Raw genomic sequence first — 18,135 nt, 5'->3', positions numbered from 1 at the left:
CCCACTCTTGCTATCTCCAACCCACTCTCTCTCCCCGACTCTCGCTCCCTCTCCCCCACTCTTGCTCTCCATCCCCACATACACACACACTCACTCTCCCCCTAACTGATACTGATGGGGATCTATGGCTACCAATTTTAACATGGGATCCGCAGCAGCATCGAGATCCTAGTTGATCTTGGTGGAGGAAGTTGCTGTCAGCAGCTGAATAACTGCTTCTATTTAAAGAAGCCTTGTCACTGGTTTAAAATTTACCAGTTTTATTCTGCTCCTCCCTGCAGTATTCCATTTTCTTGAACATAAAATGACCTTGATTAGTTAATGTGGTAGGCAGATCTGAACAAATGTGTTTTGAGGGAGCGCCTAAAACTATGCAAGTTGTGGATGGTCCTAATATCTTGTGGTAGAGCATTCCAGAGGATTGGCGCAGTACGGGAGAAGTCTTGGAGTCGGGAGTGGGAGGTACGGATTAATGCCGAGGTTAGTCGAAAGTCATTTGCAGAGCGCAGAGGTCGGTTAGGCCGATAGACCGAAATGAGGGAGAAGATGTATGGGGGTGCCGCACTGTGGAGAGCTTTATGGGTGAGAACAAGAACTTTGAATTGTATCCTGCAATGAATGGGCAGCCAGTGTAATGACTGGCGAAGAGCGGATGCATCTGAGTAACGATTAGCCAGATGGATGACCCTGGCTGCTGCATTAAGGATGGACTGGAGAGGGGAAAGTCAAGTAAGGGGGAGGCCAATTAGAGCATTGCAATAGTCCAGGCGGGAGTGGATCAGGGCGACAGTGAGGGTTTTTGTTGTTTCCATGGTAAGAAAAGGGCGGATTCTAGAGATGTTCTTTAGGTGTAAGCGGCACGAGCGGGCAAGAGACTGTATATGGGATGTGAAGGAGAGATCGGAGTCAAACAAAGCACCCAGACAGCGTGCCTGCTGCCGGGGTGTTATTATGGTACCACCCACGGAGAGGGAAATGTCAGATTTAGGGAAGTTAGTAGAAGGCGGGAGCAGAAGAAGTTCAGTTTTGGAGAGGTTGAGTTTCAGATAGAGAGCGGACATGATGTTGGAGACTGCAGACAGACAGTCAGTGGCGTTCTGTAGTACAGCGGGGGTAAGGTCAGGGGATGACATTTATAGTTGTGTGTCATCAGCATAAAGATGGTACTGAAAGCCAAATCTGCTGATGGTCTGTCCAATTGGGGCTGTGTGGAGGGAGAAGAGGAGGGGGCCAAGGACTGAGCCCTGGGGTACCCCGACAGTGAGAGGAAGAGGAGATGAAGTGGAACCAGAGAACAGAACACTGAAGGAGCGGTCAGAAAGATAGGAGGAGAACCAGGAGAGAGCAGTGTCCTTAATGCCTAGTGACTGGAGCCTAGAGAGTAGGAGAGGGTGGTCAACAGTGTCAAAAGCTGCAGAAAGGTCGAGAAGAATGAGCAGAGAGTAGTCACCGTTACATTTTGCTGTCAGAAGGTCATTGGTCACCTTGATGAGTGCAGTTTCTGTCAAATGTAGGGGGCGGAAACCGGACCGTGAAGGGTCTAGGAGGGAATGAGTGGAGAGGTATGATAGAGTGTTTGAAGGAGGAGGGGAAAATGCCAGAGGAGAGGGAGAGATTAAAGATTGTGGTTAGGTGAGTGGTGACAACCGGAGAGAGAGACTGGAGGAGATGTGAGGGAATGGGGTCGGTAGTGCATGTAGTCGGACGAGAAGAGGAGAGGAGCTTGGAGACTTCTTCTGTGATGGGATCGAATGTGGAGAGTGAGCCAGGGGAGATGCAGGGAGGGATGGGAGTCATTGCACTTGGTGTCTGGGAGCGGATTTCCTGATGGATATTGTCTATTTTCTCTATAAAGTGGGAGGCCAGGTCATTAGCACAAATGTCTGTGATAGGATCTTGTGCTTTTGGCCTGAGGAGGGAGTGAAAGGTGTTAAAAAGTTTCTTGGGGTTGCTGGATAGTGAGGAGATCAGGGTGATGTAGTAGGTCTGTTTGGCGAGGTGAAGGGCAGAGTTATAGGTTCTTAACATAAATTTGAAGTGTGTGAAGTCTTCTGGTGTGCGTGTTTTCCTCCATAAGCGTTCAGCACTCCTAGAGCATCGCTGGAGAAATCGGGTTTGCGATGTGAGCCAGGGCTGTTTCACTCTGTGTTTGGAGGTTCTGAGGGTGAGGGGAGCTACTTGTTCAAGGGTGCTTCTAAGAGTGTCATTGTAGTGATGTACAGCCAGATCAGGACATGAAAAAGAAGAGATTGGGGACAATGATGAGTGTAGGGAGTCTGAAAGTGTATGAGGGTTAATAGCATGTAGATTTCTGAATGTGTTGTAGGTAGGAGAGTGCTGGGGTGGGGAAGGAATTGTGAGTGTGAAGGATAGAATGTTGTGGTCAGAGAGGGGAAGTGGTGAGCTATCTAGGTAGGAGATTGAACAGAGCCGGACAAAGACCAGGTCCAGGGTATTACCGTCTTTGTGTGTTTCAGAGGTTGAGAGCTGTGAGAGGCCTAGAGAAGTGGTTAATGATAGAAGCTGGGATGCAGATGTGGAAGTGGGGCTGTTAATGGGGATGTTGAAGTCTCCCAGGATAAGGGTTGGAAGTTCTGAGGACATGAAGTGCGGCAGCCAGGCTGAGAAGTGGTCCAGGAAGTGGGTGGGTGAGCCTGGGGGCTGGTATATGACCGCTACTCTGAGGAAGAAGGGACAAAAGAGCCTGATGGTGTGGACCTCAAAAGAAGGGAATGAGAGTGATGGAACTGGGGGGATGACCTGGAACGTGCATTGTGGGGACAGGAGTATGCGACTCCACCACCAGGTCTGTTTGTGGGTCTCGGGGAATGGGAGAATTGTAAGCCACCATGAGAAATGGCAGCGGGGGAGACAGTGTCAGAGTCCTGAATCCAGGTTTCAGTGAGGGCCAACAGATTTAGAGAGTTGTTCAGAAAGTAGTTGTGCAGGAAAGGAAGCTTGTTACATACAGGCCGTGGATTCCAAAGGGCACAATTGAAAGAGAGAGGTGAGGGAGTGCAAGTAATATTAATAAGGTTAGTATGGTTTTGATATGAGGTAGGGTAGCGGTTGAAGATGGGGGACCGGGGTTGGGGGAGATGTCCCCCGAAATCAGTAGGAGTAAGAAGATATAAAGCAAGTAGTTTTTGGAAGTGTATGAAGTTTTTTTGTGCGGTGTGTTTGGGCAAGATGGGCTGAGGTTTTCCAGGAAGGTGAGAAGTGCATGGGAGCTGTACATGGGAGAGGGTAGGAGAGAGGAGCTGATGTATATGAGTCGCGGTGAAAGTGGATTGCAAGGGAACACAGGAGGATAGGAATTAAGCACATGGATAGACAGGAGTGCAGAGTGTGGGTTACCTGACTCCTGCCCTGACTAACTGCCATGGAATAACTGCTGTATCACGACGCTTATCTTCGTGACGCTTTCCTTCTGGGACGCTTGCGTGCACCCCCACTTGCGTGCACCCCTAAGGATGGTTCTTAATATATAGTCCAGACTGCTGGGTCAGGAGACTTATCCAACTGAAAGCAAAAACACAAAAATTGAAATGAAAATTTCCTGTTACTTATAATAAAATTGTGTCGTTTCATCAGATTTTGTGAAGATGGCGTGGAAGTGGTGGAGAGACTCATCTACCTATATCGAACATTCATGCAAATGAAAGTGAGCAATGAAGAGTACGTTTGCATGAAGGCCATTAACTTCCTGAATCAAGGTGAGCATCCGCTGGGGTTTTGTGATTTGCAGCGGCAGATTTTCCGTGACACTAGGTGGCAGTGCACTTTTTTGGAAGTTGTGTTCAGGCAATGCGTAGTTTTCCATTTATTAATCACCATCTAATAGCAGTTTAATGCTGCCACCAAGGCCGGGACACGCGTCATATCACATATGTATTACAGGCAGCAGCGCTGGAAGATTAGCCCTATCCAAACAAGGATTGTGTGACGGATCACCAGCTGTTCTCACTTTATCTGGGAATGTTGGCACCAGTAGATCAATGTAGTGACCACACACGGTTGATATTGTCACTCTTGTTTTAGGATTGATATTTCAGCACTCTGTTGACTTTGCCTATTATTTCTATCCCCCCCCCCCAACTGCTATTCTAAAACTTAGAACTAATATGATGTATTGCTTTCTTCAAGGCCCATTTTTGCCCGGAACCCCTTTGATACCGTCGCACACCCAAAAAAAAAAAAAAAAAAAAAATTTCAAGATTAAAAATTTTTTTTAATGGCGTGCGTAAAAGGATCGTGGATGCGCCGTATCATTAACCCCTTCATGCCATGGCCTCCTTTTATTTTGTTTTCCTCCCAGAACCATATTTTTTTATTTTTCTATATATCCTTATGAGGACCTTTCTTTTCCAGAACGAACAGTACTTTTGAATGACGTCATTCATTCTACTACATAATGTACTGGAAAATGGGGTGAAAAATTAAAAAAAGCATTTTTTGTGTTTTCTATTTATCACATTCACTATATGAATAAACTTACTTGGAAATCTGATTTTCCGGGTCAGTACGAGTTCACAGATACCAAACGTGTATAAATAAGTTCAGAAATTTGTAAGAAAAAAATCATTGCTTGTGTCGCTATTTTTCGATATCCGTGTCGTTCTCATTTTTCGGGATTTGGGGCTGTGTTGGAACTTTATTTTTTGCGCCCTGAGCTGACATTTTTACTGATATCATGTTTTGATCGCCTGTTATTGCAATGTGGTAGCTGCCAAAAAAAAGTGCAAAAATGGGTCATTTGACCAAGTTACAGATATTTATATGGTGGGCTGAGCTGTTCAGTATTATTCTATGTTGGGACAGAGAGGAAGGTGAAGAATTATTTTAGATTTTTTTGGTGTTTTTTTTTTCTGGTACGACATATAATGTTTATTTACACAAAAAACTAAAGAGGTTTTTTTAACAATACATTATCATTCAATTTTTTTTAATAAATAACATAAGAAGGCAATCTATAGGACTTCTACATAAGCTCCGAATTAGATCATAAAATGTAGTGATCTTTTTATCCCATTTTTATTTCCCACCTTTTTTGTGTGACCTCGTCCTTGCAGCCATTTCATCCTTTTACACAACAAGTGTTTGATGTTCAAACCTAGAATTTTTGACCTTTGGTCCTTCCTCCATTCAATTGTCAGCTTCTTTTCTTCAACAGATATCCAAGGTCTTAGCAGTATCTCTCAGCTCGAGCAGCTGAATAAGAGATATTGGTACGTGTGCCAGGACTTCACTGAGTATAGGTATCCACATCAACCTAACAGATTCCGGGACCTTATGATGTGTTTGCCTGAGATTCGCTACATTGCTGGTAAGTATCCAGCAACTAGTAGACACCTGTGGATGGTGGACACCAGGACTGGACCAGGACACACATCTAAGGCCTCATTGAGACATCCGATTTTCTCGTACTGGTGCTCTTCGTTATTTTCACAGATATCACTCCGTGGAATGAGCGTTCAACGGAAAGTTGCATAAACTTTTTTTTTTCTCCCTCCACAAACAAGTAAAATTAAAACCCTGACCTAAGTAACTGGTCCATTTTTGCTTACATGAGAAGATCGGAAGACTGAATGAGGCCATAAACTGTGTTTACATGGGAAGATGCATGCCCATAATGAACACGATCGACAATATAAGTTAACAGCTGCTTGTTTAACCTCCCTGTTTGGGACTCCATTTTTAATATTTTTGTTCCTGAGTTTTCTTCCTCCCCTTTGTCTAATTGCCAGAACTTCATTATTTTACCATGTGATGGCTTTACATCATTCATTGTGCGGTAAAAATGACCTAACAGCAGAGGTGTATCTAGGTTTTCCAACCTCCAGGATCAAGAACTCAATTTTGCCCTCTCCCTCCATCAAGCACATATGCGATTTGCACCCTTACTCACGTGCCAGCGAGCTGCTCTTCCTAATTCTCTCAATGTTCAGTGAAAAAATGAGAGAAGCAGGAACAGAAGCTCGTTGTTACTTGACCGCAAGTATGAGTGAAGTGGCCATGTGACTTCTGGAACCAGCAGAGCTGAATCCTGACAGTGAAGGTATTACATGCTGTTAGGATTTGCTACAGGGCTTCATTTTATAATTAAACGGAGCGTCCAGGTTTGTGATGAAAGTCTGCAGTCACTTCATGTGACTAGGTCTCTGAATACTCACAGCGCATGTACTGCACACTTTTATGATTTTTCCTTGCTGGTGGCAAGAGTGGACGATCATGTGAGCACAAGTAAGCTATTTGTATACTTCTGGCCACATTCTGACTAAATGTGTCCAGTCTCACTCCATTTTCATTGAGCGAGGCCACACCTGTCTAGTCGGCACGTGACTTCATGTATACAGATTGCATACTTGCGGTTTTGTGACCACCTACTATCACTGCCTGCACGAGAGAATCCTGACAGCGTGCAGTGCGTGCTGTGAGAATTCAGAAGTCTGCAGTCACGTAGAATGACTGCAAACTCATCACAAACTTGGACAACCCCTTTAATGCCCCTAACATAAATAAAAACACAGTAACCTCAATAAAACTTTATTAACATAGCCTATTATCATGTAATCTTATAATTTGTGAATTGTTAAATGTATACAGGATCTGCACCAATAACAGCACAAGAATCCATCATCAGAACTGCCAGCAGTACAGAAATAAATCACTAGAAACCCCATCAGTACAGAAACCCAGGACCCAGAATCACCAGAACCACCAGCAGTTCAGAAGTTCATCATCAGAACCACCAGCAGTATAGAATTTCATCATTTGAACCACCAGCAGTACAGAAATACATCACCAAAACCTCCAGCAGTACAGAAATTAATAGTCAGAATCACCAGCAGTACAGAAATACATCCGTATAACACCCATCAGTACAGAAATCCAGGAGCCAGAACCACCAGCAGTTCAGAAATTCATCATCAGAATCACCAGCAGTATAGAAATTCATCATTTGAACCACCAGCAGTACAGAAATAAATCATTAGATCCCCATCAGTATAGAAATACATCACCAAAACCTGCAGCAGTACAGAAATTAATAGTCAGAATCACCAGCAGTACAGAAATATATCCGTATAACACCCATCAGTACAGAAACCCAGGAGCCAGAATCACCAGAAACACCAGCAGTATAGAAATTCATCATTTGAACCACCAGCAGTACAGAAATAAATCACTAGATCCCCATCAGTACAGAAATACATCACCAAAACCTGCAGCAGTACAGAAATTCATCGTCAGAATCACCTGCAGTACAGAAATACCTCCGTATAACCCCCATCAGTACAGAAACATAGCATCAAAACCCTCATCAGTACAGGAATACATCACAAGAACCACCATCAAACTGTGTCCTCCAAGTCTTACGGTCTCCCTCCTCCACATGTTACAATAAATCTTCAGTGTCTTCATCTCCACTAGAGCACTTACAACCAATGCCGTTTGAGCCTCTGCTGCGCCAGAAGTTACATCATCAGTGTCATCACATGACTTGATCACGCTACTGATGTCACCCTGACCGGCGGTCATGGCTTCAATTGTATTCGCTTCTGAAAAATGCGAGTACAATTGATCACGGGGTGCCAATTCGCTGCACCTTCTCTGACTGATGACTCCCAGTCTGGGGGGGCGGCAAAATTCAGCCTCCGGGGAGAAACCTCGGACAGCCACATGAGGCAGCCAGTTGCGCCCTGGGCAGATTCCCTGCCTGCAATTCCCCCCCTAGATATTTTCTAATTCTCAAGCTGTTAAGAAAATGTCACCGACATTTAAATGACTGAACAGAATCGATTAGGGCTAGCTCTGATCAGGGATTTTAGAGGCAGATGCTGGTTGAATAACACTTGGGCACCTGCCCAATATGGAGTATCCTTCCTTAGTGTCCGGGACTATACTGCAGACAAGGAGACAGGCATTACAAATGAAAGTTGGCACTATGTCAACTCAGCGGCAGAGTTCAGGCATTGCATGCTCAATATGTAAATTGAGGGAGCGTACGGTGCGCTGAACGTTTGGCCATGTCAATGTTGCACCAAAGACCGCCTCGGTTGTACTCAAAATCTTTTTTTTTTATGCCAACAACACATATGATTTTGTCAAACTGTCAACACCTTGGTAGTGTGATAGCGGAATGCCGACGAGTTGTTATGGCAATAGAATGCCTGAAATACACTACAGCCAATCAGATTCCATTGGAGATTGGGCCTAATGGGCTGTCATGTTAATAATTCAATACTGCTAAGCAATTGCTGTGTATTAGTAATGCAAACACAAGAAAGCATGTTAAAGACCCCTTGACGGACTAATAGTTTTCCTAATAAAAAGATGGTATATCTGGTGGGGAAAAATTAACACACATTTGGTATCACCACACTTTAAAGGGAACCTGTCACACCCCCCCCCCCCCAGGCGTTTGTAACTAAAAGAGCCATCTTGTGCAGCAGTAATGCTGCATTCTGACAAGGTGGCTCTTTTAGTTCTTGTTCCTGACATTGCTGAAATAATCGTTTTTGAAATTTTTCCCTCATACATAGTTACATAGTTATTAAGGTTGAAGGAAGACTGTAAGTCCATCTAGTTCAACCCATAGCCTAACCTAACATGCCCTAACATGTTGATCCAGAGGAAGGCAAAAAAAAAAACCATGTGGCAAAGAGTAACTCCACCATGGGGAAAAAAATTCCTTCCCGACTCCACATACGGCAATCAGACTAGTTCCCTGGATCAACGCCTTATCAAGGAATCTAGTGTATATACCCTGTAACATTATACTTTTCCAGAAAGGTATCCAGTCCCCTCTTAAATTTAATTAATGAATCACTCATTACAACATCATACGGCAGAGAGTTCCATAGTCTCACTGCTCTTACAGTAAAGAATCCGCGTCTGTTATTATGCTTAAACCTTCTTTCCTCCAGACGTAGAGGATGCCCCCTTGTCCCTGTCTCAGGTCTATGATTAAAAAGATCATCAGAAAGGTCTTTGTACTGTCCCCTCATATATTTATGCATTAAAATAAGATCACCCCTTAGTCTTCGTTTTTCCAAACTAAATAGCCCCAAGTGTAATAACCTATCTTGGTATTGCAGACCCCCCAGTCCTCTAATAACCTTGGTCGCTCTTCTCTGCACCCGCTCTAGTTCAGCTATGTCTTTCTTATACACCGGAGACCAGAACTGTGCACAGTATTCTAAGTGTGGTCGAACTAGTGACTTGTATAGAGGTAAAATTATGTTCTCCTCATGAGCATCTATGCCTCTTTTAATACATCCCATTATTTTATTTGCCTTTGTAGCAGCTGCCTGACACTGGCCACTGAATATGAGTTTGTCATCCACCCATATACCCAGGTCTTTTTCATTGACGGTTTTGCCCAGAGTTTTAGAATTAAGCACATAGTTATACATCTTATTACTTCTACCCAAGTGCATGACCTTACATTTATCCCCATTAAAGCTCATTTGCCATTTATCAGCCCAAGCTTCTAGTTTACATAAATCATCCTGTAATATAAAATTGTCCTCCTCTGTATTGATTACCCTGCAGAGTTTAGTGTCATCTGCAAATATTGAAATTCTACTCTGAATGCCCCATACAAGGTCATTAATAAATATGTTAAAAAGAAGAGGGCCCAATACTGCCCCCTGTGGTACCCCACTGCTAACCGCAACCCAGTCCGAGTGTGCTCCATTAATAACCACCCTTTGTTTCCTATCCCTCGAAATCGCCACAGGGGCAGGTCTTTCCCCCCTAATCCAGACGCAGCACAGCCATTACTCATGGCCTCTGCACGCCGGGCCCCTCCTCCTCTTCCTTCATTAGCATTCCCGGCGCCTGCGCTGTTGTTTTTTTTTCGGACATGCGCAGTTTAGCTGCCCTTCAAAGTTATAGCGCTGGCGCCGAGGACGCTAATGAAGGAAGAGGAGGCGGCCCCCGGCGCGCAGAGGCCATGAGTGACGGATGTGGAGAGTCTGGATTAGGGGGGAAAGACCTGCCCCTGTGGCGATTTCGAGGTATGAGGGACAAATTTCAAAAACGATTATTTCAGCAATGCCAGGAACAAGAACTAAAAGAGCCACCTTGTCAGAATGCGGCATTAGTGCGGCACAAGGTGGCTCTTTTAGTTACAAACGCCTGAGGGGGGTGACGGGTTCCCTTTAAACAACAATATGTTAAACCATTTGTTATTATTTATCGTGAATGGTGGAAAAAAATCTGAAAAAGAAAATCTAGAAATTGGTTGTCACTGTAATTGTATTGACCCATACTGTAAAATTGTCATTTCCCATCCTGTATGGTGCACATTGTAAGAGAAAAAAAAATACAAAAACTGTATCAGAATTGCCGGATTTTGCTCATATTGAATCCTAAAAAAAATGAAGCAAAGAGTGATTAAAAAGTTGTAAAAATGACAGCCTCCCCGTCAAAAATAAGCCTTCACACAACTGTCTATGGAAAAATAAAAGTTAGTCATCTTGGAATATAGCAAATCCATGCCAAAAAAAAGAATGAGAAAAACATTATTTTAGGTGACACTAGTAAAACAAACTATGGTATGTAAAGTGGTATAGTCATCGGCTCATCCTACAGAATAAAGCGAATGTCAATTAAACTAAATAATGAACAGTGTTAAAAATAACAAAAATAAAAATCCAGAATTTTCTTCTGCATATTCCATCACCAAAAAGTAGTATATATCAGACAATAATACCACTGAAAACTCCATCTAAGCTCATGTAGCTGCATTGATGGAGAGTTGTAAAACCTACTGCTCTCAGAATTTTGTATCGCCATAATTGTGCTGACCCGCGGGATAAAGGTAACATCTTATTTGTGCAGTAAATAGTGGGAAATGTTAAAAGTAAAAACACAAATCAGCAGAATTACTGTTTGTTGTTTTTTTCTATTTCTCCCTATGAAGAGTTAATAAAAGTTTGGTAATAACTTATATGCTCCCGAGAATCCTGCCAAATACAACTCATCCTGCAAAACCCAAGCCCTCCTACAGCTACGTCGACGAATAAATAAAAATACCGCGACTCCTTCAAGGTGACGATGAAAAAAGTGATAAAGAAGAATTGCTTTATCCTAAAGCCCCAAAATGGGAAAGTCATTAAAGGGGTTATCTGGGACTTTGGGCTAAGAATATATCAGTAGGTAGTTGCTACCCATCTGCATGTTCTTGCCTACGAAGATCATTCTCCAGCATCATTTGATCTCACATCAACAGAGTAGCTCTTTCACTTCCGATCTGCTCTTGGGGCACCACGATCAACATCATGCAGTCTTAAAGCAGACTCCCTGCAGTTTGGCTGCGGAAAGCCTGCTGTCAATCAGCATGAGGTCGACAGAGTGGAAGAGAAAAAGCTCCTCTGTTGACGCAACGTCACCGGAGGCCGAAGAGCAGTCTGTGACCACTATCAGCCCGGAGAAATTGTCACCCAGCAGAACAGGCAGGTAGTTGGCAGCTACATACCTCTTGTCTTGCTGATTGACAGCCGGTTCCCCGCCACCAAACTGCAGGAAGGCTGCTTTAAAGTGGCATGACTTCTGTAGTAAGGCCACAAGAGCAGATTGGAAAAGAAAGAGCTGGCCTGTTGACGTAACATCAAATGAAGCTGGACCGCCTAAACTGGATAGATCGTCGCAGTTTAGAACAAGCGGGTGGCTAGCAACTACAAACCGGTATGTTCTTGGTCCAATAGCCAAAAAAGTCCCAGATAATCCTTTTAAGGAGTTAAACTATAACTTTTTGTTGACTTTTTCTTTGCGTTGCATTTGTTTTTTACGTTCATAGATTTATTTGAACCTTCATAGATGTTTTGTTTTTTTTCTTTGCCACGGTTTTTGTGCTGATACACTTGAAATTTCTGTGGCTACATGAATCTGATAATTTTATTTTTTTCTTTGCTTTAACCAGGAAAATTGCTGAATGTACCTCTGGAGCAATTACCAATACTTTTCAAAGCGGTTCTCGACTCATGCAAGACAGGTGTGCAGGTATTCAGGAAGGATTAACTAAAGAACTGATTTGCAGACAGTTGGATACCAGGGCTGCCCTGCATCAGTTGAATAAGAAAAGAAAGACTATTGCATAACCCTATATGGGAGGAAAAAAAAAAAAAAAAAAGGTTTTTTTATTTTTTTTTTTTTACGCTTTCTTATCTATTTATTTCTTGACAGAGTTGAATGTATTATCTTCAACACGGGTGCACAAACATAAATGCAGTTTTGCTGCATTTTGCTGTTGTTTACAGACCTAAAAAAGACAAATTTTGAAGCCTTTTAAGGGGAGGGATTCTCCTCCTGTTACGGGGAGGGGATACAAATGTTACAGTGTTGCCATTTAATGTGTCTGGTTTTTTTTTTTTTTTTTACTTTTTTTTTCTTGGGAGTGGGTGAGAAATTATTTCAATAGTTGGAGCGAAGAAAACTACCTCGATTTTAAATGTTTGTGTTTTTTTTTAATTATTGATAGATTTTGTTTGAGTTTAAGAAAATAAGACATTTAGTTTAAAAAAAAAAAACAAAATGCTGAGATTAACTTGTGCAATTTAGGTTTATACCTGATATTAATGAACGGGGAATATTTTACAATGTCTGGCTTTGTGCAAAAAAATCTGTAGGTCATCCTTGGTATGTGATCTTTAATCTGTCTAGGACTTTACCCGGAGTTTTTAAAAAAAATACACAAGCGAGCAATAAGTTAATCGGGTTGAATTTAAATCTATGAAATTTGATAATATAAATATATACGTAAAAAAAATAAAAGAGAGCCCCCCTTGCTCAGTCTAAAAGTAATTCACATAATGGTTTTAATAAGTCCACATTCAGATGCCCGTTTTTCACGTACGCGCGCTATCCGTTGTTTTTTTTTGTCTATTTTTCACAGATAGGATGGTTTATAGGGCTGTTCACATGTCAGATTTTTTCTTCAGACCAACAGGTCCATGCAAAATCATGGAGACTTTTCTGATATTGATCCAAGTGCCGGATCAAAATTGCCAATGCAAGTCTATGTCCTTTTTTCATTGGAAAAAGACCTTTTATTTTTTTTTTCTCATCGGTGTACAAAAACTGTTGTCACGCTGATGAAACTGTTTGATTTTCTCACACGTCAAAAAAACGATGTCTGACTGAGGCCAACACATATTAAGGTCCGTAAATGTCTTCTAGTTTCATCACTTTCTTTCACTGAGGCACCTAAAGTTTCAATTAATTCACTCGGGGCCCGATTCATTAAAGCTTTCACACCATAACTTTGGAAAAGTTGCAAAAATGAGGCACAACTCAAGAGTTTCAACTAAATTTTGCCACTTTTGGCGTGTTCACTCCAATTTCTCCCAGTTACGCGGGAATGGGCAGAGCTGGGACGCCACAGCCCTTCGAATTCATGTCGAGCTGTGGCATTCCCTACTCAAAAAATAAAATCTCACTCCAGCGCACTCCTTCATGAATCAGGAGCATCTAAACTCCATCTCACCCAGTCATCAAGACCGGTGGGAAAAATACCAGTCTTGGTTAATCGGGCCCTGATTTTCTAAATTATAATGACCAATATTACTTTGAAATATAAATTACACAATAGATTGCAGAAGACAGATTCTGTTTTTCATATTAACTTTATACGCAACTTTTTCACAAAGATTTAGTAGTTGATATCATAAAATGTGATTTTTTTTTGTTTGTTTTGGGTTTGTTTTGTTTTTCTCAGCATTTTTCTTATCCTCCAATTCTACATGTAGAACGATAAATGGATATTCTTCCATGCTGCTGAACACAACACAACATTTAAGTATTTTACAGTTTCCAAATCCTTTAGATTTAGCATTTTATATAGCACCTTTGATGCCATTGCTGTTTTAGTCTTTGGAGACCATCTTGTTAGTAAAAAGGTCTTCTCCATAGTCATTGGGGATCGGTCACAAAGTCAGTGTCTTATGTCTTAACGTATTATCACAAGTATCCACGACTTGTGGCTTTAAACAGGGTAACAATACAGCTTTTCTGATGCCAAGCTCAGGCATTATGGTTAGTTCTACGAGAGTAACGTCATTAGGTCAATTTCTCTTTAATTTCTTCGATTGTGAAGGTCACAATATAGTCACGTTCATGCCAGTGATCATATGAAGTCATACATTTTATTGTGATTTTTAAAATAGTCTGATAAGAAGGTCACAATGATGAGTCCAGGAGCTGGGCCACCCCACGAGTGGTCCTGACAATAGCACGAATAGACTTCTGTAATTCCATTGGAGAGGTCTAGTCGTATTTTGGGCATCAGTTTGGTTCCCTTACTAAGGTCTTAAACTGCTACAAGTGGCATGGAGTTAAAGTTGTATTCTGCAGCCCATGGAACAATGTACAATTGGAGGAAATATTCAAAGCAACCCCGTTCCTTGTGTAGACTGAATCTGTATGTTCCATAGCCTTTCTAACATGTAGAACTGTCTTATTGTTTGACTTCATGATATTATGATATTTTTTGTTATTTTGCCTTTTGTGCTTTTATCTTATGTGATTTTTTTTTTTTTGGGGGGGGGGGAGAAACTGGGGGAAGGAGTTTTGTTTCATGATTTAGGAGTTCATTTTTTTATACAATGTTACTTGCTTTTAAAGTTGCCCCTTTTGATAAGTAATTATTAGTTTATGCATATGTCAAGGTTAAAGAGCTGGAATGCATGAAGGGCTAAGATAGAAAATTCATACATCCCATTGGCTTAAGGATATATTGACCACGAGTTATTCTGAAGACAGTGAAATATAAAATAAGAGAAAAAAAAATCCCGGTCCATCATTTTGGCTTTTTAAGTTGCACATAATTTTTTTTTCCCCACTTGGACAAATTTGATTTTAAAAGTACTTAAAGGGAACCTGTCATGTGAAAAACTATTAACCTGCAGATATGGGTTTAATCTGCAGGTTAATAGTGTTCTGAACCTGCCAGGTATCAGCACTTAGACCCCTGCTGCCAGAAGGAACTTAATTCCTCTCAGTAGCATTCAGGTATCAGCCACCGTGGCGGCACTGGAGTGGGTTCAGTCACTGCTCAGTGTATAGAGAGCGGCAACTGTAATCGCACCCCAGCACTGACTAACAGCCATCCCTAACACTGATCCTGCGGTCAGTCGGTGTTGGGGACACAGTTACAGCCACTGCTCACTATACACAGAGCGGTTGACCAAACCTGCGCCGGAGCTGCCCCAAAGCAAAAGGATTGGGCATTTACATTCATAATGCCCAATCCTTCTCTCTGCGACATCATCTGTAGGAGAGAGAAGAGAGGACCCTATATATTAGATGGTTGGCCAGCTTTTAACTAATGTGTATTAAGTCCTTTTTGCCAAAACCAGGAGTGGAAATCCGAGAAAGAGTACCGTAGTTGTTAGTGATGAGCCAACGTGCTCGGATAAGGTGTTATTCGAGCACGCACATGTGCTAGCCAATGGACTTTGGTGTGCTCGAAAAACGCTGTTCGACAGCCACAACACATGCAGGGTTTGCCACCATGTTCACTCATCACTAGTGAAGGTTCTTAGACCCCTCAGAATATCAGTTTTTGGTAACAGTCTCATTTTTAATATAGTCTCCACCATCCTACTGTTCAACAATGCTCTAGTCATTTTTATCATATTGACTTTGCATAATCCTCTCTCCTTATCTATGCAAAATTAACCAGTCATTCACCACTGGATGGATGCAAGAACCTGGGATTAGTCTCAGAGAAGGCTCATATTAAGCCAATGGTCAACATTTTTTTCCTTCACAAAGTCAGGAGGAGATACTACGGTAGTTTTTTTCAACCACAGGGAATTTTTACAAACCACTGACAAGGGTACAAAATAGAGTGCTAACCTTACCAATATCCTGCCGCTACAGCATTAACCCTTCCCTAGTACTCCACTGGCCTGTGGCTGCAATGGTTACATGTTGGCACACCACATTTTTGGAGCCAGGTAAAGAAGCACTGGTTCTAATGATAATAAGTTGTCACAACTGAGGTCACTGATGCCACCACTAGTTGACTTCAGCCTCAATATGTCAAGACAACTGAAATGTAATGAACAGACACCCTCAGCAACTCAAGGAAGGGTCAGCACAAGAGCGATAGGAGATCGGAGATTTATTTATTTATACCATTTGTTGGCCGTTTTTAAAAATAACAGGGGACCAGAAATCTCCTTTTTCATGATAACCACCTGTATGATAATAAATGGAGCAGCCCAATTTTGGCCTATAAAGCCTGTTGCTTCAAGCCAATAGTATAACTCGTAGACCCATTCAGTGTTTAGCTTTGGGGACTTCCTAGCTGGTTTGCAGCTGTTGCACAAATGTGTCCCCAGAGCACCCATAATGCACATTACTACAAGCATACTTCCCCTCCGTTAGTGACTGTACTTGCCGAAAAGCCTTAATTTTTTTTTTTTTTCACTGGTAATACGGGTATGCTTAACGGCTGAGTCGGTCACTTACATTCTCAAACGCCATGTAACAAAACCCTTTGCCCAAGATGCATGTGATACAGCAGTTGTGCCCTAAAATGTGCTTGTTCTACAGATTTTAGAGAAAACTGGCCAAGAGTCACGTGTTTTAATGGTTCTTGGCATTCCAAATTCAACTGGTTTTCATCTTGTAGTTTCCAAAAGTGGAGAAGAATTTATTTTCCATTGGGTTTGTGATAGGAACAAATAGATTTATTGACTAATTTTGAGCAATTTTAAACACCTGAGAACATCTTCCTAAAAGTTCCCATGTTTTTTTTTGTTTTTTTTTTAAATGGAGGAGTAGATTGAAATACTATTCACCATGGATGAGCTTTACTAAAATCATTACGTGCACTTATAGTGTTTAGTATATTATGATCAAACTTACAGAAAAATACGAATGATGAACGTCTTCTGGATGAGATGGTCCATTTTCTTTTATTAAAGTTTTTTTTGCGTCACAGAAATTCACCAGCATATAGTAAATGTAAAAAAAAAAAAAAAATGCCGTAAATTAGCATATAATTTAAGATCAAGGGGTTTCAGAATGAGAAAAGACACATCACACAAACTGCAGATGCCCATCCAAGGAGCCATATCTTTGTGCATGGTCAAGTTAAAGAGGACCTTTATGCAATTCCCATAATTGACTCCTCGGGGGAGGGATTTCTTTAAAATAATTGCCTCATCCAAATGTTTTAATGATTTTACTCTTTCATTTTATTTTATTGTTTTGACAAAATGGTGTTAAATTAGCTGATGTTGTCAATTTTACCATTGAAAGCAAAATATAGCTAAGTTCTTGACTGTGTAGTTTCAGCTAATTTTGACCTTTTTACCAAATACGTCTGAATGCTTGGTCATGGTGCATTCAGAAAACCTTGGTATTTTTGGAATTAATGCAGAATATCAATGTTCGCAAAGTAGGGGGTTTTTTTCAAAGTGAAGCCAAAGTTCAACATTTCTCTGACTACCTCATGTAGAGATACTGTGGGAGCGGACCACACTAACTCGGTAAACTACCTCCTTTTTGAACTGCTATAGGAGTTTCAGCGCTTATGAAGCTGCAGGGGATTTATTAAAGGAATTCCCCTAAATCTTCACACGAGTGATCTCACTACGACCGACCCGTAGTGTCTTCTTAACTCTGTTCATATAGTACTTAAGTCACAATGGCATGGATTCACTGTGAGAAGCGATTTGTTTTTTTTTCTTCAAATAACAGGAAGGCAGGGCATTTCCCATAAAGTATAGTTTTCCTGTGTTTTTGGCAACTGCCTTTTCCATAGGATATATTTGTGATATTTCTATGTATTTGTATAATTAATATAAAAAGCAAGAATGCATCATATTTGGATTGTACCTATTGAAGAAAGACACTATTGCAAAACTACCCCCGTATCCTGCAATTTTTTTTATTATTTTTTTTATTGTAGTACAGCATAATTCCTGCTGTAGCTTTATGTATCTGTAACTCCACTACCTTTTTGGAAATGTGACCAATGTATTTTAAAGAGCATGTCTAGCAATTGTTAGAGATTTTTAAATCAATAAATGTGAATTCATATAACATTCTCATTTGTGGTTCTTTGTATCATTACTATAAGGATTGTGATGTCAATGAGATATGTCTTCATCTTGA

At 41.4% G+C, this 18,135-nt stretch overlaps 1 protein-coding gene across 4 annotated transcripts in view; it reads left to right on the top strand.

Annotated features, from left to right (window-relative positions):
* Window positions 1–14,539, top strand: part of NR6A1 (nuclear receptor subfamily 6 group A member 1) — a 336,676-nt gene extending 322,137 nt beyond the window's left edge. For all 4 annotated transcript variants that reach the window (XM_077283566.1, XM_077283567.1, XM_077283568.1 and 1 more), the window contains 3 exons: window positions 3,595–3,716; window positions 5,174–5,326; window positions 11,930–14,539. In XM_077283566.1, the coding sequence (XP_077139681.1) occupies window positions 3,595–3,716; window positions 5,174–5,326; window positions 11,930–12,027 (373 nt within the window). In that variant the 3' untranslated portion in view covers window positions 12,028–14,539. The remainder of the gene's footprint in view (window positions 1–3,594; window positions 3,717–5,173; window positions 5,327–11,929) is intronic.
* The last annotated feature ends 3,596 nt before the right edge of the window (window positions 14,540–18,135 follow it).

This window comes from Ranitomeya variabilis, chromosome 2 (genome assembly GCF_051348905.1).
Source record: "Ranitomeya variabilis isolate aRanVar5 chromosome 2, aRanVar5.hap1, whole genome shotgun sequence".
Lineage (NCBI taxonomy): Eukaryota > Metazoa > Chordata > Amphibia > Anura > Dendrobatidae > Ranitomeya > Ranitomeya variabilis.
The sequence above is the reverse complement of the archived record's forward strand: the minus strand, read 5'-3'. Positions and strand labels throughout refer to the sequence as shown.